The 19,810-nt window shown below is 37.4% G+C and overlaps 1 protein-coding gene across 4 annotated transcripts in view; it reads left to right on the forward strand.

Annotated features, from left to right (window-relative positions):
- The window catches only part of LOC149830013 (N-terminal acetyltransferase A complex auxiliary subunit NAA15-like), a 91,733-nt gene extending 74,632 nt beyond the window's left edge, over positions 1-17,101 (forward strand). For 2 of the 4 annotated variants that reach the window (XM_090015680.1, XM_090015682.1), the window contains exon 26: positions 16,380-17,009. In XM_090015680.1, the coding sequence (XP_089871806.1) occupies positions 16,380-16,579 (200 nt within the window). In that variant the 3' untranslated portion in view covers positions 16,580-17,009. Of the gene's footprint in view, positions 1-16,379 lie in introns of all 4 variants that reach the window. The other 2 variants (XM_090015681.1, XM_090015679.1) reach the window with 2 other exon arrangements.
- Positions 17,102-19,810: the final 2,709 nt, after the last annotated feature.

Below are 19,810 nucleotides of genomic sequence, written 5' to 3' on the forward strand. Positions count from 1 at the left end.
ATTTCCAGCTAGCCACTTTCAGGAAAAATATAACCCAAGTACTTCGTTGTCATTATCATACAACACAGAGTCAAACCAACTGATACAATCTTATGCAAAACCCATAGTAAAGCTGCTGTAAACAAGTGAAACCCTTCCTCACTTGCTAAAATGAAATCGATCCATGTTATTTTACATAGATCATTATTGTGAAAACCTGTCATAATAGTACAATACTAACAGTACCGTGAAAACAAATCATATTATTGCAGTGAAATCAATGTGGTGAATATTGTTAACAATGTCTAATCAAAATATAACATGGTACATTTGTCAGAATAAGATATGCTAATCAGGTTATCTAGTTAGCATATGACAAGGCCTATAGTGGATGAGAACTAATCTGAATCCTGTAAGACAAATCTAAAAGTGAAGTGACTCATCTATACCACAATCTTGCAGTCAGGCAGACATGCTAGTTACTAAATAAAAGCATGAGAGACATAGCATTTCAGACACAGTTTAGGAGATTCAACAGTAACACCAAACTTACTATGTTTACCAAATACCAATAGAAATATTCGGTTAATTAATCAATAAAGCACACAATGCTAAGACATGGTTTACTTATATACTTTTTCACATGAAATCAGGTGCCCAAAACAGACTCAAGACACACGGCTTTATAGATGATATAGAATCCAATGCAGGAATCAGGAAAAACCCATCTGCTCAAGAAGATAAATATGATCCAGGGAACAAAGCGGATCAAGAAAACCCATACGATCACAAAACCAATCTGATTAAGACAACAAATCAGATCAAGAAAACCCATATGATCACATTATCTGAAGTAATCCATACAAATAGACAAGGAAACAATAATTGAGAAAGTGTCATCCAATCACATTATACCCTTTGATGAAAAAGTTAAACCAAAACAATGACATCATCCATGTCGATTCATACATGTACCAACAACTAGAAAAGGACATATAAAACACCATCCACAGATTTCATCATTCGTTGTTTGGCCATTTCAAACCAAAATACATGACATCAAGATCGAAGTAACACTCGAAACCACTTGATGACCGTATGCAAACCCCCTCTATAAAACAAAATTTCGAAACCCCCAAATCGTAGATTTGGGGTTTTCGGACTAGGGTTGATATACACCCCCCCCCCCCCCCTTTTCTTGACTGTTAAGATTTCCCATTCTTGACAGTCAAGATTTCTCTTTCTTGACAGTCCAAATCCCTGTTACCACGACCGTAAACCCCGACTCCCAGGATTAGTTGATTTGGGTTTACGCCAGCACACACCTAACCCCCTTCCAACTTGTTGTCGCAGCTGCCAAAACCCCAACTTACAGGCTTGGGTTTTTCGGCAGCCCAGAATCACACAAGTGCTTCAGGCATGCGAGATCCAAGCTCCTTGCCCTTGACCAACCCAATCCCATACAAAACTCAGTCAATAGTCAATACGTACAAAGAAAGCACATGATCCTACTTGTTTTTCGGCGATTGAAGAAGGAGATGGCTGACGCTGGCTGTGCGAGAAATGCTCGGCCGAACTCCGTGGGTGCTGCCTTGACGACTAAGATCGGGAGCAGGGAGGTTTGTCGGTGTTTCTGCAAGCAAGCGTAAGCTCGTCGTCGACGAGGAGAAGGGCTCCAGCGAGGTGGGAGGGAGGAGCCGAGAGGTGATAGGGGATCTGCCGAAGGGCGGGGTCTTCTTCTCCCCTATTATCGAGCGAAAGTTCCCTCCCTCTCCGAAAATGGCAGAAAAATGGGTTGCAGCCTCTCTGTAACCCTCCCCCATTCTTCCTGTATTGGGCAAGAATCGTGCCCCCAGCACGATTCTGCATCTTTAAATCTTTTAAGATGGGGTTGGGTCCGGGTCCCGCGACCCGCGGTGCCGCTGTACCAGATCCACTCTAACGTTAATCCAGGTCAATATTAAGTTACAGATCCACTCTAATGTGGATCCGGGTTGATTCTCGGATGCTGGATCCACAAGGAACGTGGATCCGGGTTTAAGTGGATGGTGGATCCACAAGTTGGATCTATTTGGGTCCAACGTGGGTCCAAACCCCAATTACCCAAATCTTTTTAATTATAACACTTTTTAAATTATTCTTTTATTAAACCTTATTATTACATATATACCCTTAATACCCATATATATATATATATTTCCTTTTGGATCCGGGTAACGGATCCCGTACCCAATATGAAAAAATCACTCAAATTTTACGGTTATTACAATTATCATCATATTAAGAATTTGAAACAATGGTCAGAATTCCATCTTTGCATTTTTACAATCTTCTTTCAATTCCTTCTAGTTCAACAATAACATCAATACAAAAAGTGACAAGAATAATTGGAGAATGACATGAAAATACAAATTGATGAAGACTTGCAATATGTTGCTTAAGTCTCCACTTTTAATAATAGCACCACAAAACACACATCTCAATGACGCTGGTACATTATCAATGCTTCTGCAGTATGTCATATAGGATCATCTCTATGACATAAACATGAAAGCGACATCAAAAAATCTAAAATAAAACATAACAAATTAACCACCAAATAAAAATATAGGCTTACAAATATTCAACAACAAATCTACACATATACTAATAACTTAACATATTTACCCACCACAACACATATATAGCACATTCAACACTATAAATGCATTCAAGTCTAAAATAGCTAAATCCAAACTGATATATGTCTAAAGGATAAGGGTAAAAAACCCTAATAAGTTTACAATAGCAACTTAATAAGTCTAAAATAGTCAAATCCAAAATGATACCTTTAAAAGGTAAGGGTCAAAGAACCCCAATAAGTATGCAATATAGAAAAGACATAAATCAACAAGCAAGATAGTCCAAGACTCTCAACTCTCTACTCTAATGAATCTAATCCTTTGATGAATCATTTTCATCAATATATTGGTCATCTTCTTTAGTTTCTGTAGAACTAGTTTCTTTCTCTTCTTCTTCCATCCTCACCACCTTTCCTTTGTTTGATCTTTTCTTCTTTATGTCTTGTGTAACACGAGTTTTCCCCCCATGAGACCATGTAAGTGAAGTGTTATATTCAAAGGCAACCTGTTCTTCACTGACCACTCATCTTTTTCATAGACTTATCTTAAGATGATGGGGTCGATGAGATCTCCATTATTCTCTTATATCTTTGCTTCAATCTCTGATTATATTGCACAAAAACCAAATCATTCAACTTGTGCAAAAGCCATTTTTTTTCTTTGTATGAATCTAAAAAATGTATAAAGTTAAAATATATACAAATTAACAAATTCGATGTAATTAAAGTATATAAGTTATAAAAATAATGCAAAGCTAAAGTTATATGAAATTTAATCAACTTACTTTACAAATACACTTTTCTCTCAAGATGATGGGGTCGATGAGATCTCCGTTATTCTCTTATATCTTCACTTCAATCTCTGATTATATTGCACAAAAACCAAATCATTCAACTTGTGCAAAAGCCATTTTTTTTTCTTTGTATGAATTTAAAAAATGTATAAAGTTAAAATATATACAAATTAACAAATATTGTTTAGTAGTAACTAATAGTTTACCTCTTCAAAAGTACTCTAGGTACGTTCACAACAGGATGCACTACATATGAGGCCTAAGATCTGAGCAACAAAGGTCTGAAGTTGAGGACAACCAATGCCAAAGGAAATCCACCAATTCACTATAAATAAAAAATAACAAATTCGATTAATTAAAGATATAAGTTATAAAAATAATGTAAAGCTAAAGTTATATGAAATTTTATCAACTTACTTGACAAATACACTTCTCTTTGATGCAACTTTTTGTGAAAGTATTTTTAAAAGATGTTTTTAAGTAAAATTTACTTGTGTAAACCGTACATCAAATTTCAAATTTCGGTTCACACTAGTGGTGGAGTTCGGGTCGAATATAGAGAACGTGAAAAAAAAACTTTTGTACCCCATATAAGAACAAACTTTATTGCCTTAAATAAATAAAAAAATTAAATCTGCTGATTGCTAACAAATAAAAAGGCCTTGTTATAACCCAACTTAAAATAAATGACCCTCTGGTCCAAAAAAAAAAAATAAAGGAAAAATTTGAAGGGCTCTTGTTCGCTTTCACAGACTCGCTTCTTTTGTCGCACAGGCACAACCCTATTGATGTCACTTTTATCATAAGAGTGAACCCACCTGCAAAACACACAACACAAAACAAAAACACAAGAACACACACACGGTTTCTAGAATAATGAATGTTTGTCTATGCAAATATGAAACATAATTAAAGACGGTAAAAGCTGTTGACAATAACTAATTGACTATGTAAAAGAAACAAAAGAATCTAAACTAACATGCAATGAAGTACTAATAACAAATTAACCAAAAATTAAAACAACATAAATAGAAAAGGAATACTAACTAGCTAACACACACAACCCAGATCTGATCTGGTTAAAAAATATTTTTCTGCCGCTCATGACCTGGGACAATCAGGGTTCGAAAAGATAATTTCAGATTTAGCTCGACAATTAGCGCACTGGGTCTGATGACTGAATTCAGCTACCCGATTAAGTCTGGCCCGATTGAGCAGTGACCAGGCCGAGTCTGGTCTGCGTGACAGACTCAGCCAGCAGGTTGATAAAATTTTTTTGGTCAAATCCACTCTGCTGCCGCTGGCTGAATAGATCAGCACACTGGTCTGGGTATTACAACCAACATGAATTACATCTAAAAAAAATAAAGACGCAGACTTATCTACGAGACCAACGGGGTTGCAAGCAGACTAGGCTGGGCTTAACTTAGCCTGTTTAAACCAGATCAGATCTGATCATCAGTATCCGATCAGACCTCCCAAAGAAGTCAGATCTGATGAGAGCTTGTCAGGTCTAAAAAAATTATGCTGTGTCAGATGTGTTGCAAATCTGCTCTGTAAAATCGACCTGATCTGCGTGATCGTGATTGCATGCCGAATAGGTGAATCTGCGTTGGACTGATCCAACCGCAGATTAGCCTATTGTTTAATAGCCGATTCTGTCCAGATTCGATCTGGACAGAATAGGTGCGCCAATAATGGGCAGATCAAAGAGAAAAAGTATGCAATCAGATCACTGGGTTGTACTGTGTCAGATCTGATCAACAACCTAGTCTTGCTATTCCTTTTCAGCGCTAAAAAATAAAGAGACGGCAAAGAAGAAACGTACCTCACAGCCGTTTCCGATGGAGGGGTTGAGAAAAGAGCAGTCCTATGATATCGCACACGTACCACCACCCTCCGATGACGAGGAGAAGAAGAAGCCGACGAAAGAATAGAAAGGAAGAAGAAAAAGAAGAGGAAGAAGAAGAGGAAGAAAAAAGAAAAACCGGCTGGGGAAGAGAGAGGAGAGAGAGAAGGGAGAGAGAAAGAGCAGGGGCATGAATCCCAATGGGGAAGATGCCCCCCTCTCTTAATCTATGTTATTTATAGATTACAATTAGGGTTAGTGTTGTTTTAAGACATTTTTTTTTCTAAAAACTCTCAAATCTTTTCATAAATTCAAAAAGATTCTGTTTTCCAAAAACTATTTTCACAAAGACTGTTAAAAAAATAATTTTTACAAAAACACTCAAATGGGTTCCACTTTCTTCATTAATTTTTTTATTTTTGAAAAATAAAAGATGTCCTGCCAAAATCTATGAAACACGGGTGATTATTCTTGTTTTCAAGAATTATCATGTATATAAAATGCATAAAATTATGCATGATCAACTTCTTCCATGCTTATTGTTTGTTAGTCTTCGAGAAAATTGATCCTTAACAAAAACAAAACAAAACATGCAAATCACAAACCTAACTCACTTTCGTAGGAATCACGGTTGCATTTAGCATATGTAACAAGCCTTTTAAACCCCTGGGTTACTCCAGTGGACGAGTAATCTCGTGAGGGTTTGCAGTGATACTATCCACAAACATCTCTGTCATGTATACATGAATGTTCAAATTCAAGAAGCATTAGGCAGTTAAAAAGTTCGTTTAAACAAATATTTCATACCATTACACTTTCACAACGTGTTTAGAGTCTTTACATGCCACCACAGAAGAAAATCTTTTTCCTCTAATTTTCTAAAAATCTGCAATCATTTATGCTTTATTCTTAGAAAGTCAATTGCACTCACGCCATTGCTTATTTATCCTCACTTATATGTTTTCTGCACAGGTTTTCATAATTAATTCTAAGCAGTGAATTTTGTCATTATGCTTTTGGTTTTCTTTTTCAATTTTCAATTTTTTATACTTTTTTTTTAGTTGAGCACTATATCAAATTTTTAGGTTTTCATGACTTGTATCACGAGCTTTGGGTCAGTGACTCCCAGGCCAGACGACCTTAGGGCAGCAGATACAAAGTATCTCTCAGACTTAATTGCTCGAGTCACTAAACCTTCTGTTTTTATAGTTTTACGTATAGCTTTCTTCTTGTCATGTACAATGCCAACATCTCTTAGGCTCTCTATAAAGTCCATGTAACGAGCTTTCAGGCCGGTGACTCCCAAACTAGATGGCTTTAGGGCATTAGGTGAAACACCCCTCAGACTCTACTGGCTCGAACCAAATAGGTAACAAATATTGACTTAGACAAAAAAATGATTTTCTTCGTTGTCCTTTTTGACATGAGAACCAAACACTTCAACTAGTGTCTGAGCCCAGCTATTAGGGAATAACGAATACATCAAACAACTAATGTATGCTCTTTTTCTCTTTTAAAGCTCTTATTTTTTATGTTGTTCATTTGCTTAGTTTTTAAAAAATAAGGCTGCACATATTCATACCTGCCATTCAAAATAAACTCTAACATGCATCTACCATTTTTTTTTTGTTTAAAAATTCTCTAAAACGTTAGATTATGCAAAGCATTAATATAAGATTAAACTCATTTCTTAAAAGCCTAATTTTTATGAGTTTTCATTAACGTAGATACATAGAAAAAAAATTGGGTGTGCAAACTACACCCTCCCCCATGCTCGAAGGACACTGTCCTCAGTGACACTCCTCCATGCTTATATGCAACTAAATAAATGCACACTAAGAAATAAGAGACACACAAGGGAAGGGGTGAATGTCACCTGATATGCACTCTCGAACTTCACCTACTGATGCACTGACTCTTGAAGAGATTCCAACCGATACCACTACCTGCAACTCATGATAACTTAATAAAATACTTACATGATCGGTCTTCTATGCACATGAATTGGAAAGAAAGAAATATGCAAAAGACTGAAAAACTATGAAATAACTAAAACTAAAAGCTAATGGTACAATATATATATATATATACTGCGCACTGCCTCACACATCCACGAGGTTAATGACCTTGATGTCCTGACTGGTGACTACATCTGAAATGCAGGGCTTCAGCCGTTGTCCATTGACCTTGAAGTTCCTGCCCATCTGAGGATCCAAAATATCAACAACGCCATGCGGAAATACCTCCTGGATTATGAACGGGCCATCCCATATCGACTTCAGTTTTCCTGAAAATAATTAGAGTCGCGAATTGAAAAGCCAAACCTTTTGACCTGGCTCGAACTGTTTCCTCAAAATATGCTTATCATGAAAATGCTTGGTTTGAGCCTTTTAGATCTTGGCGCTCTCATACGCATCGTTTCGCAACTCCTCGAGTTCACTCAACTGAAGCTTTCGTTATGCGCCAGCATGGTCCATGTCAAAATTAATTTTTTTGATCGCCTAATAAGCCCTATTTCCAATTCAATAGGGAGATGACATGGTTTCCCAAAAACTAATCGATAAGAGGACATGCCAATTGGAGTCTTGACAACAGTCTTGTATGCCCACAATGCATCGTTCAAGCGCTGCGACCAGTCTTTTCAGTCTGGCCTCACTGTCTTTTCAAGAATCCATTTGATCCTCTTGTTGGAGATCTCTACCTGGTCACTAGTTTGTGGATGGTATGGCGTAACAATTCGATGTGCACATTTTTGAAGTGCTTGCCTCCATCGTTAATAATGGCTCTCGGAACGCCGAACCTGCTAAAGATATTGTGCTGGATGAATCTAAGCATCTCTTTGTGATCATTGGTTCGGGTGGCCACGACCTCAACCCACTTGGACACATAGTCAACCGCCACCAAAATGTAAACATTGACGAACGAAGGCGGGAAGGGATCTATAAAATCGATGCCTCAAACATCAAAAATCTCAATTACAAGAATGGGAAGCAGGGGCATCATATTACGCTTGAAAATATTCCTTGTTTACTGACAACATAAGCATCTCCTACAAAACTCATGTGAATTTTTGATGCAGTGTCGACCGTCAAAATCCAGATTGGAGGACCTTTGCAGCGGTCTATCGATTGGAAAATGCCCTCCACAGGACAAGGAATGACAGAAAGCTAAAATGGAATCAAACTCCTCTTCGGGAATGCACCTTCGAATCATTTGGTCCGGACATAGCTTGAACACCTTTGGATCCTCCTAGAAATAGTGTTTCACCCGTACCATAAAACAGTCTCTCATTCTTGTTCCAATGCATATGAAACCTTCTAGTCACCAAATAATTGATGATATCCGCGAACCAGGCCAGACACTTCACATTGAGAAGCTGCTCATCCGGGAATGAATCATCAACATGTTCCTGATCAGTGGATGTCTCCACCGTCAGTCTGGATAGATGATCTGCTACAAGATTCTCATATCCACTCTTGTCTCAAATCTCGAGATCAAATTCTTGTAGCAGAAGGATCCAGCGGATGAGACGCGGTTTGGTATCCTTTTTACTCATCAAATACCGCATGGTGGCACGGTCCGAGTAAACGATAACCTTGGAGCCCAACAAATAAGAACATAATTTTTCTAATGCAAACACTACAACTAGCAGTTCTTTCGTCGTAGTAGTATAGTTCGTTTGGGTCTTAGAAAGGGTTCTGCTAGCGTAGTAAATAACATGAGATTTCCGTTCGGTTTTCTGGCCAAGAATGACTCCAACCTCGTAATCAGACACATCACACATGATTTCGAAGGGCACTTACTAATCGGGAGATCGGAGAATAGGAGCTGTGGTCAGGGTCTCCTTCAGAGATAATAATGCCTTCAGACATGCATAGTCAAAACAAAACGGCTCATCTTTAGAGAGCAGGTTACATAACAGTCTAGCGATTTTGCTAAAATCCTTGATAAACTGCATATCGAAACCAGTGTGCCTTAAGAATGAATGCACTTGCTGCACTGAGGTCGATGAATAAAGTTTAACCATGAAATGACTCTTTCCCCAGCTGAGCACCAGATTTGTCTCCATGCATCGTTTAAGCACTCTCGCTATTGCTGCGTTACAGTATGTGCAATAAATAAGTAAATCCCATGATTGATTTGTGTTGAATCTGATAATATAAGCCTGACCAGATCTGCCAACAATGACAGATCTTGTATAGGATCAACAATGACAGATTTTGAAAAATACTAAAATTTATATTTCTTAATATATGTATGGACTATCTTTGAAAAATTTTAATATATTATGATGTGATCAAGCATAATCTTTTATCGTTATCTATTTCTAATTAGGCCTTTTTGAATATGTTATTTCATATATATTTGAGCAATATTGCTCTATTAAATAAAGATTATTTTCAAATGACATGTGTTGGATTAAGAATTTCTTTTTGGTATATGCCTTAATTATTAAAAGGCATAATTATTACTTGTTATCGTATAAAAAATGTGTTTATCTTTTGTGATTTCTCTCTTGCGTATTGATATTCTACATCATGTTTTTTAAAAAATGTTACATTATGAGAAAAATCTCTTGTTTTATGCGATAAAGATTTTGAGATCAACAACTATTTTTCATGACAAACTGGCAAAATAATCTTGGAATCCTTGGTGAAAGAAATCACTTGAGATCTAAATGACACATCCGTGGCTAGATTCTCCTCTCCTTTCCCCAAAGATGAGACTCGGGCTTGACCCTTACTTGAACAGGTAATAAAAGATACTCCTCTCTTCCCTAAAGAGGAGGTGTTTGCAAAACGAACTTTCGAAGAGAAATAAAGTTTTCGTCAAAACTCCCTATCTCTAGGCTTATCTTATGGAAAGGGGGCCGCTAACAAAGGTTGGAAGGATATCATAGAGGAACGAGTCCATCACACTCTCCCTGGAAAAAGGGTCATCGATGAAGGGGGTGGCCTAACAAAAGACATTTAGGGTTATAAGGAGAACGAGCTTCCGTCGAAACTCTCCCTGGAAAAAGGGTTCCTTGTGTGACAATAAATATTATTTTGCAAATTGTTCGTGAAGCACGAGTCCCTCTAAACTCTCCCTAGAAAAAGGGGTTCAATGAACCAACAATAAAGACATGCGTAAAGAACGAGCTCCCTCGAGCTCTCCCTGGAAAAACGGTCCCTCGCAAGAGCAACGATTGACGATTGATCTTGATAGATTTTGATAACTCAAAGAATTGCTTAAATGACCCGAGGTCTGACAAAATTGGTGATCTGAAGGTCAGATTAACAGAATAGAATGACCCAAGGGTGTGATACAGATTGTCTGGTTCCCAGATCTGAAGAGTAAAATGGGCTACAACAATTAAAAGCTAACTATATTATGCTAAAATAAATCTCATGCTACCCTACATGCAACGAAAAATGCATAAAATGGAGTATGCTATATGCAATGATAAAACACAAGATTATGCATTTGATGAAATTAGAAAAACTTAAACTAAATGCAAAAATAAAGAGACGGGGGAGAAGAAACCTAGAAAAACATCAAAACAGAGTTAGATCATCATATAAAATTTTATGATGGACAAATCAAAATGCCATAAAAAGGCAATACATACATAATTCAATTTCCAAATAGGTGTGAGTTCATATCAAATATCCTATTTGAAAAGACAAGTTTCAAATCAAATAATAAAAAAAAGGTTAGGTAAAACCATTAGTATAAAAATTAGTTCAATCATATTAACAAAAATATGTCAATGGATGCAATTGTATGCAATACAAGATGTCTCATGATAATTTTCACAATCTTGAATAAGCAAATAACAAGTCATGCCCAATATAAGCACTCTTCATCGAGGTGATGGAATTATGAAGTTTGAGAATCCTTCAAAAGATCATAAATCCACCAATGAGAGCCAAGTGCAGTAAGCACATCACATACAAAAGATCAATAAACTTCATTAAAGAGACAAAAACATATATGACTAAGAAGATAGACCTAACTCATAAGTCTTTAGTATTACTTCCGAAAGGATAAAGCTTTTGCGAAAATGGATTCGAAATTCAAAATCTTTCTATTGTCCAACCAAAAGGACGAAGAATAAATCCGCGATATGGCCGGCAAAGAAAATTCAATGTTGTTGCAAAGCCATGAGTGGTTAATATTGATCGCAGTCAATGCCACATTTTTAAAGATCGTTCTTGAGAAAATAAAGCAGTCGAAATATCCTGGGTGATACAGAAAAATCCACTCAATCTCCATATCTCCTCAATCACCCAAGCTGCAATTAAATATCTGCAAAAGGGATCTCTCAATTGTCGTCGAGATGAAGGCAAATTAAGCGAGTAGACCCCCGGGGCCAAAGAAGATTTGAAACATCTCTAAGATGACGGAGTTTGTGACGGATCCTTCCAAGGAAAGTCCAAAGCACTGTCGAAATGAAGACAGATGCGATGAGCCTCCCGACAAACCCTAAAAGATATTTAATTTTCGCTATCATCAAGAGATTCCCCACCAAAGAGCCAATAATCGTCAAGATAATCCCTGAGAGAAAAGAAGGATCGGAACATCTCTGAGATGAAGGAGTTTGTGACGTACCCTTCCAAAAAAAGAAAGAGAGAAAAGTCAGGACATCTCCAAAATGAAGGATGATGTAATTCCCAAAAAGATCCAATTCTGTCTAAAAAAAAGTGTACAGGCAGAAAGACCATTCTGAGAAAAGAATCCCAGGATCTCAGACTGCCAAATCTATCAAGAACCTCCTTTAATTTTGTGAAATTCTTTTATCAGCGGTCCTCCTATGAGATCGCACACGTACCACCACCCTTCGATGACGAGGAGAAGAAGAAGCCAACGAACGAAGAGAAAGAAAGGAAAAAGAAGAGGAAGCAGAAGAAGGGAAAACCGGTTGGGGAAGAGAGAGGAGAGAGAGAAGGAGAGAGAAAGAGAGAGAGAGCATGGTGGCGTGAATTCCAAGGGGGAAGACACCCCTCCTCTCTTAATCTATGTTATTTATAGATTACAGTTAGGGTTAATGTTGTTTTAAGACATTTTTTTTCTAAAAACTCTCTAATCTTTTCATAAATTAAAAAAGTCTCTGTTTTCCAAAAACTATTTTCACAAAGACTGTTAAATTTTTTTTTTTTTACAAAAGCACTCAAATGGGTTCACTTTCTTCATTTTTTTTCTTTTTAAAAAATAAAAGATTTCCTTCCAAAATCGATGAAACACGTGATTATTCTTGTTTTCATCAGTAATCATGCATATAAACTGCATATAAAATGCATAAAATTATGCATGATCACTCTTCTTCTTTGTTAACTCCATGGCGAACGGCTCACTTGCAGTTCTATATGTTATCAGCTGATCTACTAGTTCACTTTGATCCTCTTAACTTCGAATAAAAAGGTTGTTGCAATCATACTAGCCATTTTTTATCTCCTCATTTGATTCGATATTTGCATACTCATAATATATAGCTGGATTCAGATATAAGCCTGCTGCATGCAAAGGTTTATGCAATTGCTGACATTATCTTTTATCGATTATGTCTCCAATTGGGCCATATCTTCCTTTTATCATTACACAAATTTACCTATTAAGTAAAAGAATTGAAAGTAACTATTGTAAAAGCTAAGTTAAAACTTAAACTTAAAAACAAAATTTACACCAATAGAATACAAAAAACTTAAATTATACCTTTATTTGCTCATTTGTATGGTCCATTTTTTTGTATATGTATCCCATAGCAGGATTTTCATCACTATCAACCATTCGAAGCACATCCGTTAAAGGAGCCATTTGTTTTAAGAACATGACTCACCTCCCAAAATTTTGTGCTCAAAACTATACTTTCACATCTTTTACCAGCTGATGTCCTTGAGAAACTGCTTTTGGACCAATCATCTCCAACAAACATGGACCTCAATCCTTTTTTGGACTTGTATATGCTTTCAAAGGTCAGAAACCTAATAGCAAACCTTGTTATTGCTGGCCTACGTAGGTCTGCATGTAGGTTTTCATCGTACTCAACACTTGAGTATGCTTATATATAAATATGAGCAATTTCTTTGCTTTTTTAAAGACGTTATTTAAATATTGCAACTCTCCTATATCTTCCAATATCAAATCTACATAATGTGCAACACAAGGAGTCCAAAAAAATGCATTCTTTTTTCCATCAACATTTTATCAGCTCTGTTCTAATTAGGTACATTATCATGTAATTAGGTACATTATCAATAACAACTTATGATAATATTTTCTTTACCAACTTCAACAATCTCATTCAATATTCCAAAAAGCAAATTTGAATCTTTAACTTAATCAGATGCATCAATTGATTTCCAAAACATTGTACCTAGGGGTAATTAACAAAGAAATTAATGTGTCTAACCTTTAGTATCAGTCTATCCATGTGACATTATGTTACATCCATATTTGTCCCAATGCACTTTGTATTGGTTCAAGAACTCGTTACAATTTCTTTTGCTAAAATTGGTTCTTGCAACTCGTAGTATGATGAATGCTTTATCCTAGGTCCAAATTGGCCTATGACTTCAATCATATTGTGGGAGAATGACAATTTTGATGAATGAAAAGGTATTCCCGCTTCATAAAACCACCTACCAATGTATTTACACACTACATCCCTTCTTTTTTGAAGCGGTTCTCTAGCATGGTTTGTTTCAATCCAGTGTTTTCATTGCCTTCCTTTCTCTGGATCACATTGAAAGTATAAATCCAGAGGTCTTTTACTTGTAGTGTTTCAAGCGAAAATGCAGGTCCTTCACCTGAATATGAGGTTGAGAACATGTATTCAGATCTCCCTCATATATATTAACTGTCTCCCTTCGATTTCATGTACTCGGAAAGTACTTTCTTGATTTCTAGTGTTCTATCACATGCTTTCACATTGTTTTCAATCCCAAGTAGATGTGGCTTAATTATGTATATGCCTCCATTATAAGTTGGTTTACATTTAGCGCAAGTCACAAAATTCAAATAATTTTTGTCCTTATAATATGCCCAATTCCATGTTGACATCATCTTCCAAATCTGAAAATTCCAAACATGGAGTAGATCCACTAGCACTTGCAAAAGAAGCCCCTTCCATTGTTGTCCTAAACAAAAAAAAAATGTAAGCAACAAAAACATAAGATAATATATATCAATATATATGAAAATGAAACACAAAATATATATAATATACGTATTATAATAATTGAAATACAGAATATATAATATATAACTGAAATACATAATATTATAATATATGCTTATAATATGTTAATGTATGTAACTATATATATTTACACAAAACAAATATATGTGTGCATCATCTGTGTGCGTGAGTGTGGGTGTATGTGTGTGAAAGTGAAGTGTGAATTGTGAAAACATAAGAAAACAGATTATATATAAATGAAAACCTCCCCAATGGAAGACCCTCCCAAACCTTCCCAATGGACGTTTTATTGGATTTTCGATGTTTTTTTCAATTTTTCGACCGTACAGATGCGATCTATATGCTTGTTTTTATAGGAATCAGTTCTTGGAGCATTTGATTCCGATGCATGGATAGGTTTTTATAAGTTTCAGAATCAACGATGTACAATTTTCATAAATTTTTGAGGCTCCAAATACTATTTTTTCTATCCAAAATCCATGATCCAAGTTTTGATTTATAGTAAATCAATCATGCTGAACACATCTGTATGGTCAGCATTTTGGAAAAAAAAACACCTAAAAATTTCCATTGGGGAGGTTTGGGAGGGTTTCTATTGGGGAGGTTTTATATACAACTCAGAAACAGTCAAAGAGATTATATATGAATTACACTCCCATACACTCACATATGTATATAAATATGAAACACAAACACAATATATATAGGTATACATATTAACTGAAACACAAGATTATCAGTTTATATATATATATATATATATACATATATACTGAAAAACATAAACTATAGAAAAAGGAAGAAAAAAAAGAAAAACGGGAAGAAGAAAGGGGGGGGGGGGGGAAGAGAGAGCACCACCCTTCCCCTTTTTATACCTTCCTTTGGCTTGGTTGACCACTTGGTCAACCAAGTTAAAAAAGATGTTGGACAAAAATAGGCTTAAATTTTAGGCGGTCTCAGCCTAGGCGAGCTAGGTGATGCCTAGGCAGTAAAAAAGGGCCCCACCGTCCAAACCCAAAAGCCCAGGCGTTGGGGCGGAACCTATGTCACCTAGGCTCCGCCTTTCACAACCAAGGCCACACTTTTCTGAAATTCCAGATATAGGCTGAACTTTTTCTGAAAACAGTCAAATAGGGACCTGAGGTCAACATCTGTCATCTTGGAAAATGTGATTCCTTTTTTTTTGGTTTCTTGCATTGTCCCTTGAAAATTGAAAAATACGCATTCATGATCGAAAAAGAAAAAGAAAAAGTACACAGTTTGAATTCTTAATGATGAACGTCGCTGTTGTAATTTGACTTGTGATTTAACTTGAGTTAAAGGACAATAATAAATGCAGGCCCTTGTTTGCTCTACAGGAAAACTGAGGCCCATATTTGGAATTAGGGGCAAGGAATTTTCCCTGAAATTTACGTCATGTGATTTTGTATTGGGTGCTGTTTGGTGTTGCAATAACAGTGGATGTGGTGTCATTCTGGCAGATTGCGCCTTTGTTGCTCTATACAGTAGTGTCTAAGATGTTAGCTGATTTGGACAGCATGTGTCTGATACTGAATTGTTGGTAAATTTTGTTCATATAATGCAAAGACTAGCTCATTGTTGGGGTTCCATTATTTGGTTCCAGAGTGCTATTCAAAACTCAAAAGCCTAAGATCAAATGCGTAAGGTTGCTTCAGAAACAAATGATACATATGCTTAGTGTGGAATCATCAATTACCTTTCAAGGACTTTGTTTTAACACCTTGATTAGAGATAAATCAGTACCTGTCAGCTAGGCTGTTTAACTCCAGTTTCTCGTAATATGTTCTTATTTTATGATTGATGCATATAATTCGTTCTGTAAAGAATACATGATTCTCTTCATGTGCATTTGATGTTAGATTTGTCTAGCTAGCTCGCATTCTGTTTTCCCTGTGGTTGCTTTAGAAACACTAATTCATGCTTGTGCATATATAGGGTGGAGAACCAGGTGTGCAGAATACTTTCCCTACTCGACATACTTCAAAGGCCTCCGTAGTTCTGCTGTACTAAAGTCAGTTGATCGTAACTTGAACACTGCACCGGAGAACGGTGGTGTTGAGCATTGTGGTGCTAACATCCGAGACTCCCACTCCATAAATGGGAACATAAACTCTCTAAAGGCCTTGAACATCTAATAACCAAAAGCCCCCACAAACCATCTTTCAGTGCTGAAGGCACATTCAGAATTTCAAACACGGGAAAGGAACTGCACAGATTTGGGGAGTCAGCTGGACTCGGTAAATTGAATACTCCGAAGGGATTTTGAAAAAACAGTTTCTTCATGCTCCGCCGAGAAGAGCTGGGCACATTGATTTCCAAGATTATATAAGGTCAGGATACCTCTGCGTTCTTTTTGCTTTGACTCTAGTCTTCTTGTGGAATTTGTTCCATTGAGTTATATGCCTTGAGGAAGGGTTGATGACATTTTGAATGTGTATAATTAGTTTCTTATATTTTTATCAAAATTTTGTTTGTATTTTTCTGGTTGATTTATTCTAGTGTTCTATGAAAAAACATGGACCTTTCCATGGTCGAAGAATAATCAGGAATTTGATTCAGCTCAAATATGCCAAAAACAGAAGTCTTCACTGTAACAATTCTTTTACTGATAGCTGCCAAAACAGCAATTTGATGGCTGGCTGGCGTTTGTGAGCTTCTATCTTTTCTTTTCCTTTTTCCTTGACGATGGACATTTACTGAAGAGTACAGGACCGGTTGTCCAGTATCAGCAACCAAGGAATTTGTTTCAGATATTAAGGTCTCTCTGGTCTTTGTGCTCGGATGGGTTTTGTTGTTGGGAATATGGGGCTGATGTTGACTATTTTTAAGTCCAAAATAGAAGGTCAAAACAGCGGGGCTAGCCTTGGAGTAGCATACTGCTGGACTGAAATTCAGGGATTGCTACTTGGTTTGCATGTAAAAGGGCCTTATTTGGGTCACATCAATTTTATAGCCCTAACTTTTGCATGTAAATGTTTTGATTTCGGTCACACCAATTTTAGAGTCCTAGGTGAATGGATGTCTTAGGCTGATTGTTTCATTAGTGATTATATCTGGATCTGAAGCTCTCAGATCTTTTAATTTGTGGCTGCTATTGTCACTAGCTTACTTTTTTCAATAAGTCAGTGCGGCACACCGATCCTTTCTTACTGTTGCAAGCCTTTTTATCGCTCTGTCACGGGCATCCAATGCTTCGCAAACCCGCAACACGTTAAGCTGCCAAAGTTGGTCAGCCTAACGGTCAAAGGCTGCGTACCAATACCTTTCTATATGCTGAATCATTTTCATTGGCCTGGTGCACCACTCCGTGCACAGCTGCCTAGCGGAAGCTGATCAAACGCATTTTATTTCATGTAGTCCATATCGCTTAGTTCATAGCCGTCCTACCATCACATACCGGCTATTATTTTTGAAAGAGAGAAACTTTGCCTTAGCATTGTGTGCCATGAAGCGTATAGCAATTTTATGTGCACAACATAGCAAAACCTTGTCATTGAAGGAACAAGACTTTGTGACCCCCAGTTCAAAGACCAATTGATGATTGAACACTAGTGAAGACCACCACCTAGACTCATTCGTCGATGTTTAGGTATTCACTCGCCTAGCCTTGAGTCACCATACTCTGTGAGAATCATCTAATGTGATCTTTGGGAGAATTAACCTTAATTCACACATATCTTCGTGCGTTCAACCGCTATGCGTGAGACAATCTTGCAAGCCGAGAGGTCTTTAACCAAATCTTCAAAAGCAACATCGTGTGATTCGTTGACACTACTTAACCGAACAACGCTGTACGTCTGTGCCGTCACACAACTATGTACTAACTACGATACCGATGCCTATCATATGTACTACTACCACACGTCACCGATCAAGTTAACACATACCACACGTTTCTACACGATGTTTTTTTTCACTCAGTAAAGCTCCACACTGCACATGCCCTATTCTGAAAGATCGGCCCAGGATATTCTCCTCCACCCAAAATCATTGTTGTTCTCGACAATGCTGGTGCAGGTAAGAACACAGTCTTCACTGATATGTCAGTTTTCTTTTGTACTTATCTTTGGTTTACTCTTTTTCTTCAGCCTAATCAACTTGTTCTGGATTACATCTATCATCGTCACAACCTTTAACACGCTAAGTCTCATTCCTTAACGCATCTCCGATCACTTAGACAACAATTTTCTACATTATCAACATCGAGCATTCTCTGCTCGTGAGACCCCAGTGCAGTCTCAAATACAAACGAGTCATCCTCGCTTGCACGATAAATTTGTCGTCTTCATGTCTTCATGCTCATGGTTAGGGCGCCTTCCAACCCAAACAAGGACAAGTTCAAGCACTTCGTGGTACTAAAAGAGAAAGATGACCACCAATGTGTGCCTTCTCTTAAACACCAACTTGCGGTTTTTCAATGGTCCAAACTAGTTCTCAATTAGAGGATGCCTTCTTGCATATCACCCCAAAGTGGTCGTTCAAAGCGTCATCCTGGGCACTCGTCCTCACATGGGCACCTTTGGCCCAATGCTGAAACTCCCCTTTCGAAGCTAGCATGCTGTAACTCTTTCTTAGAGTCAGCAAAATGTTCCCGCAGGAACTAACGAGCCACAAACAACTTTTTCTGCATACACAATCCATTGAGGATCTGTCAACTAAAGTGATCAAAACAACGAGCATTCTGCTCCACGTGGGTACTCCGCTAACCTACAATCTTGGGAGAGTATCTAAAAGTTTAATTGAGCCTCTCATGCTCAAAGGTGCAAATTCATCCAACCGAATCCAACGTGCATTCTCTGCATGCACAAGGCAAATATCACGCTCTACCTGTGAGCCTAACACACAACTGGTAGGAATCTTTGGCTTATCTACGTTTCTTTAGCCAATTGAACAATAACCTTACACTTTTGCTTATCATTGACAATATGTCTCATACCATCCTGCCATCATCTTGCTTCTGTGCTAGGGTCAACCACACTTCGTGAATATTTGCGTAACCAAGATAAACCATCATTGTCGTCTACAGTGTCACACACAATGAAGAACATGGTCTCCATGCATCTTTTTGTTTTGATGCCAATTTGTCACGGGCTTACTTTTTTCAATAAGCTAGTGCGGTCCGACAGTCCTTACCACCACAAGCCTTTCTATCACTCTGTCATGGGCATAGAATGCTTCACAAACCTACGATGTGTCAAGTTGCCCAGCCTAACGGCCAAAGGCCACATACCAACATCTTTTCATGTGCTGAATCATTTTCATTGCCCTGCGCACCACCCCGTGTGCAACTGCCTAGTGGAAGCTGATCAAACACATTTTTAAATGCGCATTCCATGTAGTCCATGCCGCTTAGTGCATAGACGTCC

The sequence above is a fragment of the Nuphar pumila genome, chromosome 8, assembly GCF_984573655.1.
Source record: "Nuphar pumila chromosome 8, dmNupPumi1.hap1.1, whole genome shotgun sequence".
Classification (NCBI taxonomy): Eukaryota; Viridiplantae; Streptophyta; class Magnoliopsida; order Nymphaeales; family Nymphaeaceae; genus Nuphar; species Nuphar pumila.